This window comes from Pezoporus occidentalis, unplaced genomic scaffold (genome assembly GCF_034315485.1).
Source record: "Pezoporus occidentalis ecotype Australia unplaced genomic scaffold, CSIRO_AGI_Poc_V1 ctg2, whole genome shotgun sequence".
In the NCBI taxonomy this organism is placed as follows: Eukaryota; Metazoa; Chordata; class Aves; order Psittaciformes; family Psittacidae; genus Pezoporus; species Pezoporus occidentalis.
The window spans coordinates 20,512,010-20,537,795 of NW_026913855.1; the positions used below are offsets into that span (position 1 = coordinate 20,512,010).

Here is a 25,786-nt window from a genome sequence, read left to right on the forward strand (position 1 = left end):
TTGTGGGGAAGACAAAGACTAAAAGCTGTCCCAGGAAGGTGGCTGATCCTGGTGTGCTGGGGAGGGGATCTGGGATGGCCCCACACACCTCTATTACAATGCACCTCTTGCCTCCTGCCTGCTCCAGCCGCAGAACCATACCTGGCATCTCAGTAGTTGAAACCCATACATGCTGCTGACGTGGCCCGTTGTCCTGGTCCTTGTGGTGTGGGTGTTACCCACCAGCACAGGGGATCAGTTCTGTTTCCATCTTGCGTTCACTAGAAACCATCTGCCACCATGGTGTCCCTGCCCATTGCAGGCGGGTTGGATCTAGATGATCTTAAGGTCTTTTCCAACCCAAACCATTCTGCGATTCTGTTGTGGCAGGAGTAAGAACTGTGCCTGACAAGCTTGCTGCTTGATATGGAAATACCTGGTAAATACAATTCAATGGACTGACCTACAGAGATGCACCTTTCATCACACTGAGGTGCCTTCCAGTGCCATGGGTGTGATACCACCATGCTCCCACACAACATCACCAGAGGTGCACCCGGTGGGTCTTGTCTGCCCAGGACCAGCACCTGAGGATCCCACAGATCCTGCTGGAGCCCCATCCCTACCACAGCCTCCAGGCCTGGCAATGGAGCACCAAGGTGGGGAGGTGTGAGCCACGTGTGGAGCTATGTGGCAGGGCCTCCTCCAATGGGAATCATGGCTGCCAGGCCTCTCCTTGCCCTATTGGCTGGCTGAGGTGGGCGGGGCCTCCAGCCCCCAGCTGATGTAAATGAGGCTACACCTCCTAACAAATCAGGAGTGCTACTGGGTGGTCACATGGTGACCTCACGTGATGATCACCGCGTTATCAGGCTCCGTCCCCATCGAGGCTGACGTCACGCCTCCAGATCTCGCGAGAGGTCTCAGTGGTGCCCCTCACAGGACGAAGGCGGGAGGGGCAGGTGGCAGGGGAGCAGGTGAGCCCCTCCCACATCAAGCCCCGCCCATCTCCCTCCGGGGAGCCAATGGGCTCACTGACCCATATCTCTTCCCATTGGACGTCATGCAAATGAGCCTCTACGTCACTTCCTGGGATAAATCGAGCGCCATTTTCTCTTTCTGGCTCTCGATGGGGAGCGGGTGGAGGCTGAAGGGTGGGAGCGGGGCGGCGGGAGCTGCTCGCGTGGGTTGAGCCAAGGTCGGGCCCGGACTCCGGCGATGCTGGTGCCGCCGCAGCCGCCCTCGCGGCGCGCGGAGTAGAGCGCGACAAGCAGGAGGAGGAGGAGCCGCGGGGCGGGGCGGCGGGCACGACACGGGTGGGGCGCGGCGGGGCGGCCGAGTCGGCGGCGGGGCCGGCGCTGTGAGGAGCGGGAGGCGGAGGCTGCGGCGCGGGACCGCAACCCCACAGGTGGCGACGGCGGCAGCAGTGAGAGCGGCAGCGGCGGCGGGCGCCCCCTGCAGCCCAGCCGGGTAGGTGCAGTGGGGTAAGCCGGCTGCGCCCGCAGGCAACCCGCCCCGAGGAGCGCGGGGGAGGCGGAGCGGGAGGTGAGCGGCGTGGGCAGAGCGGGCACACCAGTGGGTGCGAGGCGCAATGCTGGCGGCCGTCTGTTAACGGCGACTTTAGCCCACCTACTGGCTCTGCTCGCCGTGGCAAGGCGCTCAGATCGCAGATCTCGCCTCGCTGGGAGCCGGTCCGCCAAGCCGTGGGATCTGGTCGCTGCCAGGGTGTGTTGAACCTTCGCAGCGGTGGAGATCCTCCGTCTCCCTGCCCGGGAGGCACCTGGGGGCGCCGGAGGCATCTGTGCTGAAGCCCACGCGGTAGCTGGATGGCTCCAGACGTCCCGGAGGTGTCGGCCCCGGGCTGTCATGTGCGTTGCGAGTACCGCCGGGCTGTGCCGATGCTCGTTGCGGCCGGCTAAAGGGGCGCAGATGGCGCAGGGCTGTTGGCGCCCAGCCTCATCTCCCTGCGCGGTGGTGACCGCCGGTGTCTGGCGGGCCGTGCCGGCCGTAACTAAGTTTGCTAAAGTACGACAGAGTGCGCCCTGTTCCCTCCAAGGCGGCCCTCGTGGGCTTCAGTGGGAATAACCCCCCTCCCTGGTCCGCAGCGCACACGAGCAGGGGAGGGACTTCCGGGTGTGCCCGTGGTCGGAAGTAGAAATTAGCCTAATGAGACAAGTCTAACAGGGAGTTGTCTCTGCTTTGAGTGATGTTTACTGAGCAGTTGGTTTGGATCACTTCTTTTTATTCTTCTAACTTCTGTCAATACATAGGCAGTGGAGCGTGTAAGAAGCCAACTTGACAAGTTGTCTCGAAGTCTGTGCATGATTTTAGACAATAGGGTTGTCTGAAACAGTTCATGGAAAACTGTAAGGTGCACGGAAGTAGTTTGCATGCAGAATTAGAACAAAAATGTTAATGGAATACAAAATTGCATTACATATTCTGGTGGTACTTCAGCAATACATAAATAAAAATAAAAAGCTTATGAATGAGCAAACATATCCTGTACAATGCAAATCATTAAAGCCATTTGAATATGTGTGCCTTGCACTTGAGAGCAAGCAGTGGGAAGTTCTTTTGGTCCTGCATTGTAAATGGAATAAAGGATAGATATTTGACTTTTGCTGCAATGGTTCATAGTACTGTACTGTCAAAATTATGAACAACTCCCTTTCAACTGATAAATACTGAAGTTTGGACCAGTAAACTATTTGGGGAGAACTGGTTATTTTCCTTAACTGTGTTCTATAATTAAAAAATACATGTTTGAGCCCCTTAAAGTTTTAAATACTTAAAAAATACAAGGGAAAGACTCAGTCTTGGGATCTCCAGTCCAGTCTATATTCTAGAAATCTTAGTGATATTTTAGTAATTTTGAACAAGAAAACGGATTTTGTTTTAGGGCAATATTTAACCATGTATGTAACAAATATATTAGAAGCTGTAATAAAAACTGGAGTTCTCATAGTTCATTTATTAATGAAATTTTATTAAAGTTTTGTTCAAAAAGCAACAGCCCTCCCTGAAGATGTAGCAAATCTTCAGACACAATGAAGAGCACAGAAACAGTTTCATAGTGCTTTATGCGTTACCCCTGAGAGCTCCTTGGTTTGTGTTAAGTTTTACTGAATGCTGGAAAAGCTGACTTGTGTTTAAACAATCTTTCTGATGACACCTGTAGTGCAGCTTTATGTTTTTTCAGTTGTCCCATTGCTGAATTTCAGACCGTAGGTTATCTGCTATCTGTTATGTGCATCTACGTGGAATGTCTTTGGGTCATATCAGGCTGACTAATGCAATACAAATGAAGTTGTACTTCTCCCTAAAGTTGCTGGGGTTGGTGTGTGGCTCATTTGAGTAGGCTCCATGTAGGTGTTTAAGTTAAACGGAGTGAGCTTAGGTCCTGCTGGGTTCAGTTTCAGGCTGATGATGATCCCTAAGGGAGTCTAGCTCTCCTATGAGTCACAGTGCTCTAGGAAGGCTCCATGAATTTGAATGGTATAGCCCTTTCTTCTGTCTAATCTTGGATAGTGGAGGCTTGACTGTGTGTTAATGAAGTGTCACAATAGTTATTTAAGCCACAACAGCAAAAGTAGTGATCTAAGTTTGTTTTGATTGGACATTTTAAGTAAGATGCAGGTTGATGCACTGTATTTTTATCCATGTAATCACGTACCGTAATGCTTTTTACTGTGTTAGCAACTACTGAATGATGGCAATCTTTATGTTGGATTAAATGGCCGTTTTAACAGGTGTGTGATTACTAGCTAAGAAAGAGCAGAATTATTGTGACTATAAGAGATCTGTAATTTGAGACTCCCAAAAGTTTCCAATTTAGTTGCACCAAAAGGAATTGTTTATTCATTTATTTTTTTTTTTACCCTGGGTTTTCTGTCAAGATAAGGTAGAGTTATTTTGTTGACCAGAACTACTCCCAGTAAGTTTTATTAGTCTAATATAATTGACAGTAAATGAAATATTTAGAAAAATATTCATTCTAATTAAATGACTCTTTTTCTTTCCAGGAATAAAATCTCTCAATGCTGTTAAAACACCTAGAGATATTGTTAGGCAACTATACATGTTTCTTTCCTCTCCCTCGAAAGGCTGGATAAGCTTTGATGGTGCCAACATACCCGTAAATCCAGTTAGGTCTCTTTCAGAAGGCACAGATAACAGTCCAGGGAATGGAACCAACCATCTGCGTAATAACACGGTTGAGCAGATGTCCAGGTATGACTTCTTGGATGGCTTGTAAGCTTATCAGAAAACAAAACAAGAATAATTGAATTTCTAAAGCATTTCTAAATATGAAAGGACAAAATTTCACAAGCCTTTCTTAATTTCCCTACTACAAGTGATTCTGTGAGCAGTGGCCTAGTGAAGGCCAGCTTCCTAGGGACACATCTGGAGATCTGGCTTCTGTGTAGGTTGTCTGGCCTCTAAAAAGGGTTACACTGCAGCCTTTTTCTCTGTGGACCTTCTAATAGGATTTCTCTCTAATTGCCTGTTCTCATGAAATCTCTAGAAATACCTGATTATCTTGTTTACTGATGGATTTTGCAGGACATACCTGTATGCTCATGGAAAGCACATCTGTGCATCTGCCCTGCTCCAGCTCCATACCAACTTCATATTTAATTCTATTGTATATGTTTCCTTAGGACCACAAATGGTGCTGTTAAGGAAAAAAACCTTTCACTCTTACTGGAGTCTATCAGTGAAAAGTTGCCCAGAGAGGCTGTCATACCTCTGTCTATGGAGGTTTTCAATTCGTTGCAGAGCCTGCTTTGACTAGGAGACTGGAATAGGTGCCTTCTTGAGTTCCCTTCCAAGGTGAATGAATATTGTTCTAAGAAGTAGGCTAAAAGGAAAGCAAAAAGAAACTTTCTATTCTGTGGGACTTCTCACTTTGAAGAGGTGAAATGTTAGCATTTTTGCTTTTTCTTTTTTAATGCAAAGATATTTTATAGTCAAGTGTAGTTACTTGGCAGAGTAGAAGTATTTGGCTAATAAGGTACTGCCCAGACTGCTACCTCGTTTTTTAGATTAGTATTAAAATACTATAATAATATTGGCAGAGTTGCATTTGTGAACTTTGTTGAACAGCTGAATGTAGTTGGATGTTATATGGAATGCAGGTGTTGTAGAAATGAAGGGAACCTTTAGTGTTGCACAGAACCCAAGTTTGCTGTATCATTGGAGAGGTGCTATCTAAATGAACTGTAAATGCAGCAATAAATTGATGGATAAAATGCCCGAGCAAGGGTTGAATGACCTTTTTAGAATTGAGTTTGGGGCATCAGCTGCTACAATTATTTTATTTTATTCTAACTTGCCTTTGTTCTGTTCATGTAAAAGTACGTTCATGAAATTAAAAGTAGCTTAAGATAAATTTGTCTTGTAGTTAGCCAACATGGTGAAAAGATCAAGACTCTTGGGTGCTAGAGTAGCTCAGGTTTAATTTGACTGTAGTGCCTTCATACTGAATTTGCTGGTTAAGAATGGGTTGCATATCAACAAAAGATTGACTGTAGTTATGCGTGGAAACAGTGCAAGCCAAAGCTTGAAGAATGTCAAAAATGCAAGAGAAATAAATAGTACTAAACAAGTATGGATAATAAACTCTGTAGTAATCAGGGAATTAAACTGGCATCTTGAGGGAATAAGCTTAGAATGATGAAATTTCAGTGACCTTTGTGATGGGGCATTGCTGGTCTAACGGATACAGAACGTTAGATGAGTAAAATAGTCTTGGTCCGAAACAGTTTGTGGAAGTACCAACTGAATAATGTTGCACACGATACAGAAATACACATATTTTTGGATTGAAGATGAACTACTTGGAAAATGAATTATTAATGACTTCCATTTCAGAAAGATTGCTGGTTAAGAAAACTTGAGATACATGGATGTTGCATTACTATACCACCTTTGTAGACTAATGTTTCTTTTTTTATGAGATAGACATGCCTCAAGAAATGTCTGCTTCCTGTCTTCGGTAGCATCAATGTATCAGTTAAAGGACTGAGATGGAGGAAGTGTTTCCAGTGGAGCCTAACACACTGAACCACATATCCTTTTGGCTGATCTGAGCATGGTGACATCCTGTCAACTCCGTTGTTACCTTCAGTGGGCCATGGGGTTGGTGCACATAACCTTCTATCATAGAGGGACTGATCATAAAGCTTTAACCAGAGACTATACAAATTCCTAGTTGACTTCACTTTAAAAAGAGGATTTTACAGCTTTATTTTACTCCTTGGATTTTGATAGTGTCAGACTGTTTACTCTGATTTGTTCTATTCTGTCTAGGTTCCTGTTCCACACCTACCCCAATGGTATCAGAATGTCTTCCAGACTTCTTAGGGATAAAAACCATTAGAAAACAAGACTAGCATCTGTCAAATGGGGCTCCCTCTCCATTTCTTTCTGCATAGCTTTCCTTTGGGGGGAGAAGAAAAGGAGAATAGCATGTGAGTTATTTGAGCTTTAATTAAAAAACACTCAGTTGCATGTTTTTACTTAAGGTTTGTTCTTTTTGTCTTGTTGAATGATGACATACAGAGTAGAAAAAGTGGGGTTTTGTTTATGGGTTTTTTTGGCATTTATTTGTTTTTGGTGAGGCTCTGCTTGTGGATTCTGTCTTACATGGGAGGGTTTTTTGCTACTGTTTACAAGAAAGTCTTGCATTTTAATGCAAAGATTTCATGTTAACACTGATTTTTCCTTTTTTTTTTTTTTGTTAAAGTATAGCTTTTTAAGACCTTAAGGACCTTCAAGTACTGTTTGGGGATTTTTTTTTTTTTCTTTTCCTTGCTAAAACTTGTCTTAGATGGATGAATCGTTTAGCAATAAGGACTGAGATCTTTTAAACTCTGTTAGGTCCAGCTAACTAAGAACAAAGAAATACCTGTGAAGCTCCGAGTGACCATTTTCAGTGTAGGTTAGTTCCTTTCCATTTTGTGCCAAATTAAGTTTCTTAAATCTCAGTCCAAAATGCATTGTGCTGTAATAAAAAAAGAGGTGATAAAGGCACATGCTTCTAAGACCAAGAGTGTACCTTGTGATGTACTGGGAGCTAAAGATAACCTAAACCCATGGGAATACTTTATGATATACTGGGAGCTGAAGATAAACAACTGATGCATCCATAGCCCAGCTGCATGGGGAATGATGAAAGACTAGCTGTTGTGGAAATGCTAGGGATTCCTGGTGGTTATGCCCTAGACAAATGGGCAACCATGCTGTGCGCAACCCTTCAGATGGATGACCCATAGCAGATAATCTGTCTCTCTGTAAACTGGACTCCAGCTTGCTGGAGAGAGTAGGGTAGGTTATAAATGCAAATTCTGGAGTAGGAGAAGCTGATAAAGGAGGAGACCTAAAAGCATGTGGGTGTGACAGAAATTTGTCCCACACTCAGTGTATTTAGCTATCAGTGCCATACATTAATTACATTTTATTTCTACTGAATTAATATTGTATTACCTTGTTTTATGAAAGGTCCAGCATAACAGATTTTAATAGCATAAATTTCCTGTCTGCAGGAAATCTAGATTTTGTCATCAGTTATATTTTAAACATGTACATACCTGACTACAAACCAGATTATCAAAGAAGCTCTTGACACTAACATTCAAGCAGAAAGGTGCTGAATTCCTCCTTCCTAAATGAGCTGAAACTAACTGGTGTTCATGTTCTCTTACAAAAAAAAGACAAAACATGGAATAACTGCCATATTCACACAAAGAAATCTGAAAGAAAAACTTGTGACTTTGTTTAAATAGAAGAAATGTAAAGGATCACCCCCAACCCCCCCCCCCCAAAAAAAAAAAAATTCTGTTTCCTTTAAAAGGAAGCAACTTATCTACTGGGAAATATTAATGAGACCAGTTCTTTGGCTTAAGGCTTTTGCATTTTCATATTGAAGAATACATTTTTAAGACTTTAATACTTTTAAATGCAAGTGTCTATGTTCAAATATTCCATTCTTTTTTTTTTTTTAATTTCTTTTTCAGGAAAAGTGCAAAATGTTTCAAGTTCCTGTTCAAAATCTTGATAATATTAGGAAGGCTCGAAAAAAGGTGAAGGGCATTCTTGTGGATTTTGGGCTTGACAGCTGCAGGGAATTGTTGAAGGTAAAGCATTTGAAATAATGAAACCAATCTGAAACATATTTCACTTTTTGTGTGTATATTATATCTGGCATAGATATTTATGGTGGGGATCTTTACTTATGACTGACCACTCATATGCCAGGGATAGAATTTACTGTTTTAGAACATAATGTTGACAGAAACTCAGTTTCGGAACAAGGTATGTTATAGATGGTGATGCATATTCTCTGCTAGTATTGAAGTATTCTTCAGCAAAAGGAAACAGTACAGCTTTAGGAAAAACACTGCAGACTAACAAAATATTTCCCAGCAACTTTCTTTGCATTCTTTTAAAAACATCAGAAAACGAAGACCTGACTATTCAGGGATATCCTGACATACATCAAGGGCAAGCCTCTGAAGGATATACAGATTTTCAGTATTTCTGAAAACAAACAATCAGTTAGACCCAGTATTCTCATTGCAGGCCTTTAAGCTTTATGTCCAGGGGAAACTATGAAACTTGTCTTACTGAGTTGTATTCAGTTCTGCATTTTTAAAATGTATATGCAAGTGCACTGGAGCGATCAAGAAGACCTAGTACTATTGTTGCCCCTTTCAGGATGAAGTATTGTGGAACAATCAGGATGGATTCACACCATCAGATTGGCAAGACTAATGCCAGAAAAAGTGCAAACACTTGAGTAATGCAACTCAATGACTACACAGTAGTGTATTCCAGCCAGCTGGTCCACAGGGTTTTTTTGGCAGTTTAGTGTGTTTATGTCTTTACATTGAATCAATGATTTGGATTAACTCTGGACGATGGTGCTAAACTAAGTTAACTCTGTAGGAGTGCTGTTGTGTCTTTTGTGGTGTTTTTTCTGAACTGTGTATGTAAATGATTAAGACCTACATGCATAACTAATTCTGGATCATTTTTGGCTATTGCATTTAAAAATGTTTGATTTATCTAAATATGTCATAAGAGCTGAGGGAAAAGTGTATTTGTTTAATTTAAATTTTCATACTGTTTTAATTGTGTTGTATATTGTTTTGTAATTAAACCTCTGAGAAGCTGTTCTGTCTTGACCCTTTGAAGTAGAAATGTGTTGATGGTGCTATTCTTTTTTGCTATGAAATTGACTGCAGTTTAACTTTTTGATTGCAGTATGGGTTTTAATGGTGAATGGGGAATAAGGTGTTGTTTTTTGTTTTTTTTTGTTCTCTTGGGGGGTGGTGGTGGTGTGTGTTTATTTGGTGGTGTCTCACTTTTAATAAATGGTGGTGGTGGTAATCCCAGCAAACATTTCCATTCTGGAAAACGTTCTGTGAGATGTAGGCTATAAAGATACAGCTTTTTTTTTTTTTTGCAAATAATTCTTCCTCAACCAAGTTCATAACTTAAGTTTGTTTCTTTCAGGTAATCTGTGGCTGGTTTTGGTAGAACTTTAGCAGCAAGAAGGTGGTTTTTAGAACTTAATTTGTAGTTGGCTCGTATGACGATGGTATTTCTTTTTGGTAGAACAGGGTGTGTGGTGTCTTAATAGATGAAGTGCGTTAAGTCGTGTGTCCTCCTCGTCATCTCCCATCCCCAGTATTAGGATTGATTTCTGGACATTCTCGTGTGAGGAGGCTGGACAACTTAGGAAACGGTAGGAAATGATGTGATGCAGACTTGACCTGCCATCTGGTCTTAAAATTGGTCTTAACTTGTTCTAGTAAGGTATGATAATGGACAGTAGTTTATGAAGAAGGTGAAGGAATTTCACATACAATTAGTATCTGTCTGTTGCTTGGAGACTGAATGGTTTAGCTTTTAGGCTAAAAGTTCTTAATTCATCTCTGCTAGGAAGAAACATGAGCTTTTGGGCTACTTTACTAGTTTGATTCTGCAATTACTCTTAAGTACTTTGTAATGTCAGAGGCTTTCCTGTAGTAAACTATTTTAGCTTCTTTAACATATTGTAATCTTTAAGTCTTCATTTAAGCTCTGAGCATTTTATCTTTTTGTTCTGGAAAATGGTGATCTTTTTAATACAAAAGCAGAACATTTTTGGGGTAGGCCATAAACTTCGAGAACTTTTATAACTGTAATTCACTCTAGTATGTTTGGCTGCAGAACTGTTAGTAAATCTTAAGTCTCTTCATATGTTTTCTCTATCAAACATATGTAAGAAAAGCATCATGTTTTCTAAGGCTGTGGGATTTCTCTTGCTCCATGCAGGGGTTCTTTCTAAGGTGTTTTTCTGTCTTTAAGAAGGTTTGGCTGAAAGGCAGATAGATGGCTTGTTCAGTGCTTAGATGTTGATTAGAATAGAAGGGATTGCTGATTAGAATGGACGGGGTCTTCTGAAGCCTAGGTTCTTCAGAAATGCCTAGCAGACAGTAGTGTAGTTATTTTTCTTGTTAAGTTTGTGTTTGGATATATGTGGGCTTCAGAAAATTGGAGAGGAACTTAAGATTTTTAGAGTGGTAGCTGGCTTTGACTTGAGGGTCATAAACTGTTCTGATGGGACTGATTAGAAGAATGCTATAAGGAAAGTTCTTTACCCTGGCACGGTTGTTCCAGATGCAATAATACTGTTACTTTTACAGCTTGAGAAAAATACTGCAGCTCTTTGTTTTCCCAAGTTAAAAACAGAGCAATGCTGTGAAGATTTAATGCTAAACCCTGTTGCAGAGTAAACCTTAGTGGTAAGTTAATAAATTGAAGTAAATAGTGGAGGATTACAGATTTAGGAAGAGGAAGGTAGAGGGAGAAAGTATCTTTCGTGTTCACTGTGAACTTGGCTAGAAGCAATGGAATTAAAGTGTAAATATTTTCACTCCTACATTTTCAGTAAGTATGAAGTGTTCAGAATTCCTACTAGATTACAAGGCAGTCACAAACAAGTATTTGAAGTAAAATAAATGAAATAGAGATTAAAGTAGCAATTTCTTGGAACTGAATTTTGGGGTCCAAATACTATATGGACTTGGCATTCATCTGCTGTTTGTGTGGGTTTTCCTTTTTTCTTTTTCCTTGCTTTGTATTGAGACTGTTTTTGTATTCAGAACAGACTGCAAAAGCAGATTATTTCTTGTTTTCTTTTTCTCTTTCAGAATCTTAAAAGTTTTGACCCAGGTGAAAAACACTTTTGTAACACTTCATGGAGTGATGTCTCTCTTTGGGAGTCAGTGGGCAAAAGGAAGGTATGTATAGTTGTGTTAGAGATTCTGGGTAGATGTGTATGTGGAGTTGCTGAATTTTATCACTTCTGAAAAGAAGTCCTGGAAAAGTTACAATACAACTTTTTATGGTAAAAAGTGCAGCTTTAACATCTGTTTTCGAAGTACTATTAGGAATAATCTTTCATTTCTTCTGTATTCCGTAACGCAGCTGGTTATAAGGACTGTGTATACCATTTGCTTTAAGGATGCAGCCCTCAATGTTGAGTATTTAAGGTGCCACACTAATGTTCTGCCTTTTTAGCCTATTCTGATGTGTAGTCTTAACATGCTTGTGTATACAACATGTTTCCTGTTTCTTTGGAAGGGTGCAAATATGGTTGCATAGATGCAAGTGGCTTGGGATAGGATTGCAGTGGAAAATATGTTCCAGTTTGATCAGTGTATATGAAAAAGCTTTTAGTTTTCTGTGACTGGAAACTTCTATGAACCTAGTATCTGCAAGAAAGGCAGGGTTGAGATGAACAAACAAATATAATTTTACATTCTAGCAAGTTTCTAACATACTATGTAGAGCATAAGAATATATCCAGAAGAAAAGGTAGTCTTTTCTCAGTTTTGCTGAAGAGTCTTGGGGCTCCTGATTGCTTCCATGAAGAAGGCCTATCAAGAGCATGTAAAGAGCAGTGGGTCTGTAGTTTTCATCCTGAATCCAAAGGTTATGGTTTAGAACAGTGTGGTGGCTGTTTGTCAGGATTTTTGGGCTGTTTTTTTTGTTTTGTTTTTTAAATCTGGCTTGACCATCTTCGAAACAAGCAGAGGCTGCCACATGCAATAGTTGTATTGTAATAGCCTCAACATACAGGCTGATCAAACAAAGCCATTCAGTCTTTGTCAGTCTGTCATTTAGTAGAAAGCAACTCTTGCTCCCTTTAGGACCTTTGTCTGCTTTGTCTCCTAGTTCTCCTTTCCTGAATTTGGTTTCACATATTTAAGATTGGAAGTTAATGTGTTCACATGAATCTGTGGGTGAGAGTCAAATGTGACTTGTTTGGGTCTGTAGAAACCCAAGCATTAGCTTCTCAGTGCCACTTCAGATAAGGCTTACAGTTGCCTTCAGTCAAGACTAACTTTAGCTGAACGGAGTAAATCCCGTTAATGGTTATATTGGTTCCCTCCCCCCTTTTTATTTCTTCTTTATGCACATGGAAAATGTCTCCTATCAGGTGTCCTGGCTCCAGTCAGCATATTTTATGAGCTCTAGCCTTGCTGATTCTTTTTTTTTGCCTTTTTCCTTAGTCAGTGGACAGAGAAATTTAGTGTTTGGAGACCTGTGTTAGATGAGCAGGATAGGTTCCACCTCTTCCCCAGACACAAAAGAGGGAAGAGGAGGATGAAGGCAGAGAAAACGAAGCTTCCTGTCTAAAACTTAACAAAAAGTTGGGCTTTAGGTGGTGTGTTTTTTTTTTTGGTTTGGTTTGTTTTTGTTTTGATTTTTTGTTTGTTTTGTTGTTTGTTTTTTTTTTTTTGTCCACAGTCCTTTAGGAAAAAAATAGCCATTTCATTAAAAATGGAAAAGAACTAAAATTCATGCACTAGAGGGAATCTTTCATCCCTATTGTCTGGAGAAAAACCAGGCAGAGAGACCTGATCTATTACAGGAAGAGAGGATGTCCTGGGTTCAGCTGTAATAGTTATTTTTCTCCTTCTTAGTAGCTGGTGCAGTGCTGTGTTTTGGCTTTAGGCTGAGAACAACGCTGATAACACACTGATGTTTTAGTTGTTGCTAAGTAGTGCTTACCTCTGTTACGGACTTTTCTGGTTCTCACGCTCTGCCAGTGCGGAGAGGCACAAGAAGCCATGAGGGAGCAGAGACAGCACACCTGACCCAAACTAACCACAGGGGTATTCCATACCACAGCACATCATGTCCAGTATATAAACTGGGGGGAGTTACCTGGAAGGACCAGGTCACCGTTCAGGTTGATCTGGGTATTGGTCAGTGGATGGTGAGCACTCGTATTGTGCATCGCTGCTGTTTATTGTTTTGGGTTGGTTTTTTTTTTCCCTTCCCCTTTTAGTTTTATATTCTCTCCCCTTATTATTAGTGGAAGTAGTGGTTTTGTGTTATACTTCAGTTATTGGACTGTTCTTACCTTAACCTGTGGGATTTATATTCTTTCAGTTCTCTCCATCCCTCCGGGTGCGGGGTGAGATAAAGAGGGGGGGTGAGTGTCTGTGTGGTTGTGAGTTACTGGCTGGGCTTAAATCATGACAGAGAAATACAGATCCTGACTCAGCTAATCAGCATGACCAGTAGTATGTGTCCAAAAAAACAGGATTGGAATCTCTCTGATGATGAACTTCAGTATAGTGTTTGTAATGTGTTGCTGCAGAACAGATTTGCCAAGCTATGTCTCGTGGATACTAAAGTTGTTCCTATTTTCTTTAAACAGCTGTGGTTCCTTGACATTTATCACTCGCATATCTTGGTATCTATCATGCTGCCTAGATTTGGAAAGAAAGAAGTTGGTCCTTGAGGATGTTCTAGAAGTTGTTGCCATAGGGGAAAATAAGTTGTTTGAACTACATTGGAAGCTCAGTAAGCTGGAGATGATGTTTATTGAGATGAGTTGGTGGTTTTACCATTAGTACTGGTTTTAGGGAGACATTAATAATTATGGAAGAACTTCCGATTTCTGGAGGCTGTTGTGTCTTTCTGCTTGTCTCTAGGTTGTGGGGAATGTGAGACTACACAACGGAAAGTGTTGCTGCATTACGGGGTATGTTCTTTGGAGCGGGACTCATCAAGTTTTCCTAAATGCCTCTAATAATCGTTTTTGAATTCCGTTTGTACAGTTTAGGGTTGTGTTGGTCAATCTCCAAGATACCGCTTTTGTTTTCTAGGTGGCCTAGAATTCTGTCAAATTATCTGTAAAGCTGGGAAGCTTTTAGTCGCACTTATGAACATATAAAAGAGCTTAAAGCCTATGCAATGAGCGCATGCTGATGAAATTATTTTCTAATAATACCTGTTTTCTAATGTGTTTGTGTGGAAGAGTTCTACTTCATACATAAACAAGACGAAAGTAGCAGGCTTTCACATACTTCTGTTGAAGCAGAATTTAGCAGAATTTTGGGGATTTTTGTTGTTGGATTTTATTTTTTTTTTTGAGTTAAGTAATGGGAGTTTAGGAATTGTCTTAATTTGATAGAATTTGAGGTACAAGACTTTTCTTTCTCCTTTTTTTTTAATTTCTGTAAAGTGTCATGATTCTTGCCTCTGTCAAAAAATAAATGATCTAAGAAGGCATGGAACTTCATTTCCCCTAGACTTAACAATATGCAGGTACCGGGGTGGTTTCTTAGCGATATACTGCAATGCTTGTTTGTGTAAGAATAAGAACTGTACCTAACAACATTGTTTAGACTTGGTAGCAAAGTAATACTGCCAGTATAGTACACTATGGTATAAGTTTATGGGTATAGAAAGAGCCAATCCAGAGATGGGGTGGAGGGGAAAGTAAAGGGTGTGTGGGTCCAGTATTTAAAAAGCATATGAGCTTTTCTAAGCCTCAGACAACAAATTAAAATAAGCAGTCACCACTCTGTCATCTGCCTTCTTCAGAAGTAAGGCTAATGAGGTGCAGCTTTCAATAATACTGTGTATGCTTCTTTAGTTCAGTGGTGCCAGTGGCCTTTCTCTACTTAGTATACTTTAAACGTAAAATTGAGGCCTCTTCTAATCTGCTGTGGTGCTGTTTACTAGCAGCTGAGACCAGACACCTAAAGAGTGTAAGTAGAGGAAAATTAACTGATAGTTTCACAGTGTACTCTTCAGCAGTCTTAGCCAGTCACTTCGTCTGACCCAGTCTTTTGAATCTGGAGGTTAGATTTTGATTTTCATCAGGAGCTAGTAGATGACACCTTCATGGCTATATGAAATGACAAAAATAACTGCACAAATTTTTGCTGGAGTTCTCCATGTGTTACCTCTAACACATACTTGGGTGATCTAGCTAGGCTGGGTGCTGTAGTGGTGGAACAGCTTGTTCCCTTTGGATGGTGTTTCTTAAGGGGCGTCAGTAAGGTGAAAAACACATCTGAAGGGACAGGTTTTTCTACATGTTTCAGAGTGCAGGTTTGTCACGTGGATGCTGCTGTGACTGATTCTGTAGGTTTTGGCGGGAGCTAGGCTTAACTTCTTAGGAAGTTAGTAAGAAAAAATGATTGATAGACCTATAAGCTTTTCAGGAAGAGCAAATAATATTCATATGGATATGAAAAGTAATGTTGTCAAGTGATACGTAATCAAGGGAGCAAACCACTATTTAGTGGAAGATAATTAGGTTTATTTTTTTACAATTAAATTATTTTTATGAGAAGAATCTGTATGTTTTATAGTGAATGTGCTAGAGGAAATTTCTTAAAGAAATTGCTGTGATGGGATGTCCAGTATGTTGAGATAATACAAAGAGGTCACTGCTACTGTATCATAAAAGGGGTTTTTAATTCTTTCTATTATTAATCTGGCTCCAAGAGAATGTTCAGGGGAAAAAAAATTAATCTTCTGTGGCTTTTGGAGAGCTTTCAGTGAAGAGTAGGGTATTGAAATACACAAAAACCTCTCACCCCTTCTCTCTTTTTTCTCCAGTAAATAGGCAGTTCTGACCTAAGTAATGCTTTAAAAGTGTCATACTTAAAGGGCTGCTATTCCTAATTGTTGAGGCTTCACCTCGTGCTTACAAGTAGCATATGAATTCTTAGCTTGTTCTGTGATTTCTGTCTTTAAAAATGGGCTTCAGAGTTACATCTTGTGAGCTGGAGTAGAAACAAACTCAAGGCTTCTTTATAAATTGTAAAGAAGCAAAAAGGGCACAAATGTTTATCCCTTTAAGTATGGCATCTTTAAGTCTGCTTTTCAGAAACAGAAGAAACTGAGAAGATGCATGCTGTACATCCAATGAAGGCATTTTTGACAGGTGATAGTACAGTCTTACTTTGAAACAGATAACAGGGATTTAGGAATCAACTGGCAGTTTCTAAGTGGATGTTTTTGTTTTGTTTGCAGAGATACAGAACAAAGCCGTACTGCTGTAGCTTATGCAAGTTCTCATCAAAATTGCTTACTTCATTCAAGAATCACTTGCACCGCTACCATGAGGATGAAATGGACCAAGAGCTGGTGGTTCCTTGCCCAAAATGTGCATTTGCTTCTGACCCAAAAATAGTGGGAAAACATATCCGGATGTTTCATTCGTCTAATAAAAGAATACAGAACTACACAGTCAGCATTGTGGATGGCATGAAACAATTCAGGAGTGACATAATAAACTTTACATGTCTAAAATGCCACTTCACAGACACACTGTATTACAATATGAAGAAACATGTGCTGATGAACCATTTCGAGAACTTAATTAGTACGTATTTTGGCCTGAAACCTGATGGAAGTAAAGGGGATTCTGCCGAGCTCTACTGTAAAAAATGTAATGCTTCTGCAAACAGTGAAGATTCTTTAATGTATCATGTCTTGACAGCTGAAACACACAGAGACCTGGAGAACAAACTTCGGTCTTTGATTTCAGAGCATATTAAGAAACCAGAAATTGTGAAACAAATGCAAATTGCTCCAAAGCCTCCCCAAAGTATGGCGGTGACTTCTCTATCTGCAGCACCTGCCACTTCCACAGCAGGTTCTGTATCAGTTCCATCTTGCATCCAGCTTGCGTTTCCACAGAATAATCAAACCCAGAGTGTGGTGCAGCCACATGTCATTCAAAACACAGCTGGATCACTGACTGTTCCAAGTGCCTCTGGTAGCTTTCCACGTACAACTTCTGCTCCAGTTGCTACCCCCCCACATGTTGCTCTTGTATCTAATAATCTTTTTGTAGGTCAAAATAACATGAATATTCAGCCGTCACCTTCCCAGCCTATCATTGTTTCCCATACGCTCCCCCTTAATCAGCCTGTGGGGACTGTGGCCCCTTCAGTTCTTCCTCTTAATCAATCTGTCAGGCCTGGGATCTTCCGTGTTAATCAAACCATTGGTACCATAAATGGTCCGCTTGCAACTGGAGCATTACCTGTTACTCAGCCTGTCAGCCCTGTGAATCAACCAGTTGCACCAGGAGTTATCTCTGTCAATCAGTCGTTTGGGAATGTGAATAGACCCATTAGTCCCAGGGTCCTTCCTGTGGCACAGACAGTTGCTTCGGGTGTTCTCCAGCTTAACCAGCCTGTTGCTTCTAGACTTGTTCCTGTTGGGCAGAATGTCAGATCTGATCTTTTTCAACTTAATCAGCCTGTTGCCCCAGCAGTTATCCCAGTAAATCATCCAGTTCAAGCAGCAGTTTCTCAGAATACAGCTTTTTTGACTCCAGGTTCTATAGTTCGGCAGTTGATTCCAACTGGTAAGCAGGTTAATGGGATACCTATGTACACGCTTTCCCCAGTTTCAGTTACTTTGCCTGTACCTCCTGGTGGGGGAGTAGCAACTGTTACACCACCACAAGTGCCCTTCCACCTAATGCAGGCTGGGACAATAACTCAGTTGTCCCAGTCACCAGCTAGTGTACCCTCTCCTCCAGTGGTATTTACATCTCAGAATATATCATTTCAAGCCTCCCTTCTTGGTCTTGGAACAAGTCAGGAAACCAAACAGGCTAAGCAGTGGAAGACTTGCCCTGTTTGCAGTGAACTTTTCCCATCAAATGTCTACCAGGTGCACATGGAGGTGGCCCACAAACAGTGTGAACCAAAAGTGGACAGAACCCCAGCACCTGACAAACTTGCAGCTTGTGCGCCCTTTCTGAGGTGGATGACAGAAAAGACGGTCCGGTGTTTCTCTTGTAAGTCTTTTCTGTGTGAGGAAGAGCTCATGAAACATCTCTTGATGCATGGCTTAGCTTGCTTGTTTTGCACAGTTACTTTCCATGACTTAAAAAGCCTGGTAGAGCACAATAAGACAACACACAACGGGAAAAAGCAGTTACATGCAGATTATAGCAACAGAGGATTTCAACTAGGTAATGATGCTCAGGGTGACCTTATATTTCCTCACTTTGATTTCAGTACAGTGTTACCAAAAGAAGACATTGGTGAAAGAGAAGTACATTTGGCTGTGCTTGCTGGACTAAATTCAAGGACACTTGTCCCAGTTTACATCAAAGTGACAGCTCAGACAGCAGAAACGAAGGGCAGATGCATGAGAAAAGCGTTAACCTGTCCCTTTTGCTATGGTACGTTTGCTGGTAAAGAAACCTATGAAAAGCATTTGGAAGAGCGGCATCATATAATGCCAACTGTACATACTATTTTAAAGACTCCTGCTTTCAAGTGCATCCACTGTTGTGGTGTGTACACTGGAAATATGACTCTAGCAGCTATCGCTGTACATTTGCTCCGTTGTAGAAGTGCTCCCAAAGACAGCAACTCAAGTGTGAAGATGCAGCTTGAGCGTACTGAGAAGAAAGAGCTACTGCTTGTAAATGGTGAAAAGCATGATCCTATGACGCTGAAAAGAAAACAGTCGGATTCCTGCTTTGTTGCAGAAGACCAAAGGAATAGGGAACAGCAGCCTCTGAGCTTAAGTACTGGCATAGCTCTGTCTCCAGAAAAAGAAGTGAATTCAGGGGTAGTGCCTTTTAAAAGACAGAAGATTAGCAACAGGTCTGATATGAAGAAGCTTCCTTCTAGTGAGGATCTTTGCCTTCTAGCAGTAGATCCTACGCAGCATGATCACAGTTCGTATGAGGCTCAAAAGCAGTTTTTGACAGACTACTTTCACAAGAGGCCATATCCTTCTAAGAAAGAGATGGAATTACTTTCCTCACTGCTGTGTGCATGGAAAATTGATGTTGCATCATTCTTTGGAAAAAAGAGGAATATATGCTTAAAGGCGATGAATAATCGCAAACCATCTGTGCTGCTGGGTTTCAGTATGTCTGAACTAAAAAATCTTAAGCACAGTTTGAACCTAAAAGACGAAGCATTAGATATATAAACAAGCCTTTTATAACAGCTAAAAGGAACCCATCATTGCATCATTATTGATTTAGCCGTTTATTGTATTAATTTGTTTTGACTTGCAGACTGGCCTGTTGAAGGGTGCAGTAGTACAAACAGTCTTGTTCAGTTGTGACTTACTGTGAAAGGCACACGTAGTTGTGTATTTGAAAAGCTAAAACCTTCAGACTTGCACATCTGGAATTTGTTTTAGCTTTGTACTTTTTCTGGAGTAGGTTTTTTTTTTCTTTTCCCGTTTCCTTTTTTTGCCTCCAGGCTCCCGTTAACACTTTTTATACCACCATGTAAAACATTTGTCCTGTTGAAAACAAATTTTATTTTATTTTTCTGCAATGTCGTTGTCTTTTCTAAACAATAAAATGTACAATGTTGGTTAATATACTGAGGTAAACTACGTGAAAAAACATATATTTCATTATTTGTGAGTTTAAGTCCTAATTTTTTTAACCTATTTTTGTTTTAGCTACTGAAGAAGTGATTGTAACCTTTACGTCCATTGCCTTTTCAAATTCCTGTTGCACTGGTAGCAATAAAATAGATGGCAATCTTCTTTTTCCCTCAGCCAAAATGCCTGTGCCAGTTAAATCTGGTGACTTGTATTATCTAACTAGTACTAACTTGGTGGGGATTGAGTAACTTGGTGGTGCCCTTTGAAGTGTTATCATTAACTGACTTGAAGTGGTTGTGTGTTATCCGTTAAATCTTTCTAACTAGAAGTGGTTTTTCATTGGTGTTGAAGCGTGGTTGTTTAAGTACCTGTTGTTCAAAGCTTGTGCAGCTGTAGTAGCAGCATTTGGTTTATTTTCTTTTTCAAAAAGCAAAACCGCATTGGAGGGAGTCAGATTGCTCTGATACATGGAATGGATGACTTCTGTACACATCGCTTATCTGTAGAAGCCCTATCCAAATATCACCAAAGTTTGGTGAAAAATGCGATTTTGTTTTAAATAGCTGAGGTTAGTAGGGGGAGGGCACTGAGCAGTGCCTCCTCCCCCAGGAAGTTAGACCTTGGCTCAGAGCCTTTTGAGGCAGAAATTGTACAAACTGCAACTGGATAGATTGGTAGCATCAAGACTTTAAACTGTTGAGTACCTGAACCAACAATACTTAGTGATTGTTGTTTATAGAGAGTGTAAGATTGGCATAAAACCCAAATAGATCAGCTTGTTCAATGTAAATTACCATCCCTCTTACAGATTATGGAAGAGCTGTTGGGAAGGTTCACTTTAGTTGAAGAATAAGCTGTAGTACTGGTGGCCACATTGAGGCCTTGTTTGGTACTGTTCTTTCTTTCTGGGTGTGCTTGGTTTCATCTTGCTTGTCAGACAGTGCCTCCAGTGTTCATTACTGGCCAGTTATATAATAAATAACTTAAAATATGCATTAATTTTTCCCTACTGTTCATCCCCCTCTCCACCCATCTTTCCCAGAAGAAAAAACAGAGCAGGCTGTCCTGTCAGTTCACTTGTGCCAGTGTTACAAGGAAAGAGTGATGTGCGAGCTTATTTCTGTTTTTTAAGCAGTAAGTGTACTTTTGCCCTGTGCAGTAGTTTTTAAAGCAGGCACAGAATGTTTTCGGTGCAGTTTCCAAAAGGGCATGACATTTTTTAGCAGAATTTGGTGGCTGCCCACCTGAAGTTCTATAAGCTATTTGAAATTCTATTTTGGATATAGTCTTGATATTTTCATATTGATCTCTTCAGAGAGTTTTGATGTATATGCAATATATGGTTGCTGAAACTGAGAGAATCTGCTATTTGGAAAAACCTAGTTAGTTAATAGCAGTGCTGAATTGACGCAGACACCATTTCTGGGAATGTGCCCATCTCACTGCAGTGAGTGATTGTGAGTAAGAAACCAGTATGGTGATCTAGCTTAATAATAGCTCATTAAAAATAAATATATGATATTTGGGAGTAGCATAGTTCATGAATCCATTTGAATGAGTGAGGAATGAGGATGAATGCTCTATAGAAGTTCTGAAGTCTGGGCACTCAGTTTCACTCTTAAAGCCTCAGTACTGTGAGCCCTGCCACGTTTCAGGTGGTTTATGCTGGTATCAGTGAAACTCCAGCAGGAAGGAATTTGGCAGCCTGCTTGAGGGGAAGGCTTGCCCTGAATGGTTAAAGATTGTTCTTGAGGTAACAATGTGGCTTGGAATAGAGAGCTGGGAAGTCATTTCAGGGTTCATCCATGCTGGGGCTCCAAGGGAACAGTCCAGTCTTACCAGAGTTTTCCTGCATAGTGTCCAGTGGTGATGTTAAGCATTTTCTTTATTGGACTTTGATTTCACAGTTTCAAATAAACCAACTTCCTAACTTTCTCTTAGATGTGTGTGCAAATGATTACCTATCCCACTGCTCCCCTCCCGCCTCTTTAATATGTATTCAGGCAACTTGATGTGAAAGTTTCTTCTTTGGTGCAAAATAGCTGTTAAAAGGTGCAAAAGGTAAGTCTGGCCTTAAAGTGTTGATCCAGATGCATTAGGTAGACTTTAGTGCATTATATTAATATTTTTTATTATGTCTACTAACAGTTGCATGTTTTTGTAGACTGGTGTTCTTACATCTTGGTACTAATTTGCTGTCACTATATGCTTCTGCTCTGCAGAAATAAACAAAAACCAGATGAATTTTGAAATCTGATAGTGACTGAGACATAGTATGGTTATGGTTTTCAGGAAAGCCAAGGAGCCTGAAAACAGGCAAGTTACATCAGTGGCTTTAACTACATCAGGCTTTTGTTGTAGGCTTCTCTGGTGTGAAGTCACTTGGTTAGGAAGTGTTAGTCTGGAAGGATGCTGCTGCCCTTGTCTATGGCTGCGTGTGGTCAGTGTGGTAAATGCCTCTCTGGTACTTTTCTAAGGTCAGGGCCTGACGCACCTGGTATATGCTGTTGGGGAAAACAAGTCTACCAAAGGAGCTGCTCTCTGCACTTTCTGAATGCAAGTCCTTAAAACTTATAGGGGAAGCTCTGGTCCACTGTAAAATCCGGTTGGGAATACTGGTTGGTTTGCAGGATAGTTATAGCAAGTACTTGTTCCTTATGGGAATCATTAAAAATAGCTGCATGTATTCTACTTCTGAAATCCGTTGGTCTGGAGAAGTCTCTGCCTTTGAGAAATATGTTGTTGTGTTTTGAGTTTTTGAGCAGAAAAATTGTGCTTCTGGAATAGTGTGATAATTTATTATTTGAATATATAGTAGGAAGGATTATAATGTAATCTGGTCATATATCTTCTGTATACATTTATGTGGTGGGAGTTATATTAATATTCTTTGATGAACTAATGCTCTGGAGGGTGACAAAACCCAAAACACCCTTGTGATTGGTTTTCAGTACTGTGTTCTTATGTACATCACTGCAGTTTGCCATCACGACAGGTTTTTCTTTTCCCTTCACTGTGCTAAGTTGTTCAGGAAAGCTCAGGGGCATTTAAGTAGCTCTTGAATATAGTTTTGGGTGTGCAATTCCCAACAAATATTTCTATAAAACTATAATTCTACTGCAGCTGGCTGTGCCATTTTCAAAAATAAGTTTGTCAAACTTAACTGTGGACATGCTTTTCTAGGAAAGATAATCAATGCTAAGTAGCAAAGTACAGATACATGGATAAAAACTGCAGTCTAGTAGCAAGAGAAAAAAAGACCAAAAAAGCCTTCAGAAAATGTGCATAGCTTGTGTTAAGGGTTGGAAGAATTTTATCTCCTTCCTCTGCAAAACATGCGAAAAAGATAAATATGGGGTATTTATGAGCAAAGCAGATCTTTGTGGTGTGGCATTTGAAGTTTAGCACTTCGGTTTAGTGCCTGTGTATCTCATTTCAGCTGTTCTGACTTGACAGGGACAGTTTCTCATTTTACTTGGGTACCAGATCCCAAAACGTATATGACATGTGGAAGACCGTCTCTTGTGGACTGGGCTTGTTAGCTGTCCTGTCATGCATATGGTATGCCAGCAGTTGGAAAAAGTGATGCAGAAACGATGCTAGTGGAGCCTCTTTGAAATGCTGTCTTTGGCACATAAGGACCTACTTCCAGAGCATGCGTTGTGAAATCATTTCTAGGTCATGAAGGACAAGCGCCATAGTAACTTCATTTATTAAGTCATCTTGCATAGCAAATACATGCTACACCATCCATCTGCTGTAAGGACTGACTCTCTATACTAGAGACAGAGGACTGGATTACAAGCTTTTCAGAGCTCTTGGAACAGTCTCCTCTCCTGAACTGGGCAGAGAATTATGGTTGCAAGGGCATTACTTAGTTGAAAACAGTTACCTTTGAAGGCATTGTCAGTCTGCTGTGTGTGTGACCATGCGTGTGTTCAGATTCTCATTAATGCGACAGTGGCCTCATGTAGCCCTCAACAAAGCTAAATGTGTAAGGTGGGCTGGTTAGAAATGATCCTGCCATATAACACTGTTAGCAGAGGCAGAAGGCAGAGTGTAAGAAGTACAGATGAATCTGCTCTGTCTTGGCGTGCATATTTTGGAGTGAGCACTCATTTTAAGGTAGCTGTTGGGACTGTGATCTTAATGTTACAAATTATATGAAAAATGCAAGTCTATTAACCAGACTTGTTAATGGAAGAGAAGCTATCAGGCAGCATTGGTGTAGAGAAGAGGCAGTATCATATTTGAAGAACATGAGTGTTGGGGCTTAATACAACATCATGATTTATAAACACACATGCATAAAGGTTAGCCAGCATAAATTTTCCTGCTTGGCGGCTGCTGCTGCTCAAGGCCAGTAACCTTGGCACAAACAGAGGTTGGAATGTGACCACATCTGTGTTGAGTGTGGGATCATACAAAACCATTGCTAGGGGTAGGGCCATGAGATTCAGAAACAATGAGTGCAGCTGGACAAAAAGCCAGTTTTGAGGTAAACACAAGCACTTCAGCTGAGGGGAACTGTGTGTGAGGTGGCTGCCCCTGGTAGAAGGAGGATGGCCGCACAGGGCTCGGGACCTGGCTCCTTGTCTTTTGGTGGGTGAGAGTTGCCAGTGGTAGCACTAGCAAGAGCATGCCCCATCCCTGGCAGTGTTCAAGGGCAGGTTGGATGGGGCTTGGAGAGACCTGCTCTAGTGAAAGGTGTCATCTGGGAGCAATCACAGCACAGTGCTGGGCAGTCTCCATAGGGATAACTGCTCATTTCTGAAGAAGGGTCCTGGTGGCAGGCTGAAAGGGCAGCTGATGAGGGCAGGGCACTTGCCATGGTGGTTTTGAAGTAGAGCGGGAGCTCCCTGGTAAAAGCCGTGTGAGGGATGGCTATTGCCAGGGAATTTCCGAAAGGTTTGTCTGTGAGGGTGGGCGGCTGTGCCTCACACATGCTTTTTCTTTCTGGGGTGTGTTTGGAAGGGCCTGGGTTTTGCTGGATGTGGCCTTGACTGGAGGCAGGTTCAAACAGGTCCCTGCAGAAGTGAGGAGTGTGAAGAGGGCTGGGGCCCTAGATGCCATGGGGGAGCTTCTTCAGAGCCCCTCTGAGGCATGAGGCTGATGTAGTCAGTGCTGCTGTACTGAAGGGGCCTTGGGCTGTCAGAAGACCATGTCTTCTCAGGCCCTTCTTGCAAGAGAGACCTCTGCCACCAGATTTTTCTGATACCATTTCTGTTCCTTATCAGGTGTATTGGAAAGCTTGGACTAGAGGCTTTCTAATAAGAATTACTCTGAAATATTATGCTTCTAAGAAATAAAATGTGAAATATTTATTAAATATAAAACTTAAAAATGTTCCAATAAAAATTATTAAAAAAAATTGCAGATACAATTCTGAATGCTTTAGTTTGGGGAAGGAGGGGATGACCTAGAACAGCCACAAGAGCAGTGAACTCCTTTTAATACTCGCAAGGCTCCTGAGGGAATAGAACTTAGCAAAAAGATGTATTAAAAAAAAGTCTGCATTTTCTCCATAGCAGATACTTCTGTGTGCTTCTCACGTTTTCTGTTGCCCTGAGCCACATGTATCTCGGGGTAATGAGGTCAACTGCTCATAGAAATACCGGAAAGTATTGCTGTGGGTTTCACGCTTGGTGTCCACTTTCTGTTTGGTTTGGAGTTGGCAGAAGAGAAGTGGTAACTCTGCCAGGTCTGTTATTTCCACAAAACTGTTGCTTTGCATTACTTTGTGACTGGGCACTGTTAGGTCTACTTGTGCTTTTGCGGGCCAGCTTTTCATGCTGTAGATGGAGTATTTGCATCATGCTGAGAAGTAGATTTCTCTTTTGGAATCTGCAGCTATAAAAACATTTGGTTACAGTGATGTTACTGTTACAAGATGTTTAGCTGCTGGGGCCAGCCCTGTTCCCTCTGTAGATGGGAGGTGGATTTTTAAAGGAATTAGAAAGGCAAAGACTTGCAGAAGCAGCTGGGATAGGAGGGTTGAGTTGTACAGGAAATACTACGTTGGTGGCAAGCCCTGAGCAGGGCAATAAACCCTGCAAGGGTGAATTTTTAAGCTTGCTTTCCCCTCATACTGCTAAATAAAAATACACTATTTGTGCTT

The 25,786-nt window shown here is 41.3% G+C and overlaps 1 protein-coding gene across 7 annotated transcripts; it reads left to right on the forward strand.

Moving 5' to 3' along the window:
• Nucleotides 1–1,304: 1,304 nt before the first annotated feature.
• Nucleotides 1,305–19,829, forward strand: ADNP2 (ADNP homeobox 2). Of its 7 annotated transcripts, none has more exons than XM_062618090.1 (5): nt 1,305–1,449; nt 6,295–6,455; nt 8,001–8,120; nt 11,184–11,273; nt 16,321–19,829. In XM_062618090.1, the coding sequence occupies exons 3-5, from the start codon at nt 8,013–8,015 to the stop codon at nt 19,255–19,257; spliced, it is 3,135 nt and encodes a 1,044-aa protein (XP_062474074.1). In that variant the 5' UTR covers nt 1,305–1,449; nt 6,295–6,455; nt 8,001–8,012; the 3' UTR covers nt 19,258–19,829. The 7 variants fall into 7 exon arrangements, with proteins under 7 accessions (XP_062474074.1, XP_062474073.1, XP_062474076.1 ...); XM_062618089.1 differs by lacking the exon at nt 1,305–1,449 and adding an exon at nt 3,890–4,212 and having other exon boundaries at nt 5,947–6,455; XM_062618092.1 differs by lacking the exon at nt 1,305–1,449 and adding an exon at nt 3,890–4,212.
• The last annotated feature ends 5,957 nt before the right edge of the window (nt 19,830–25,786 follow it).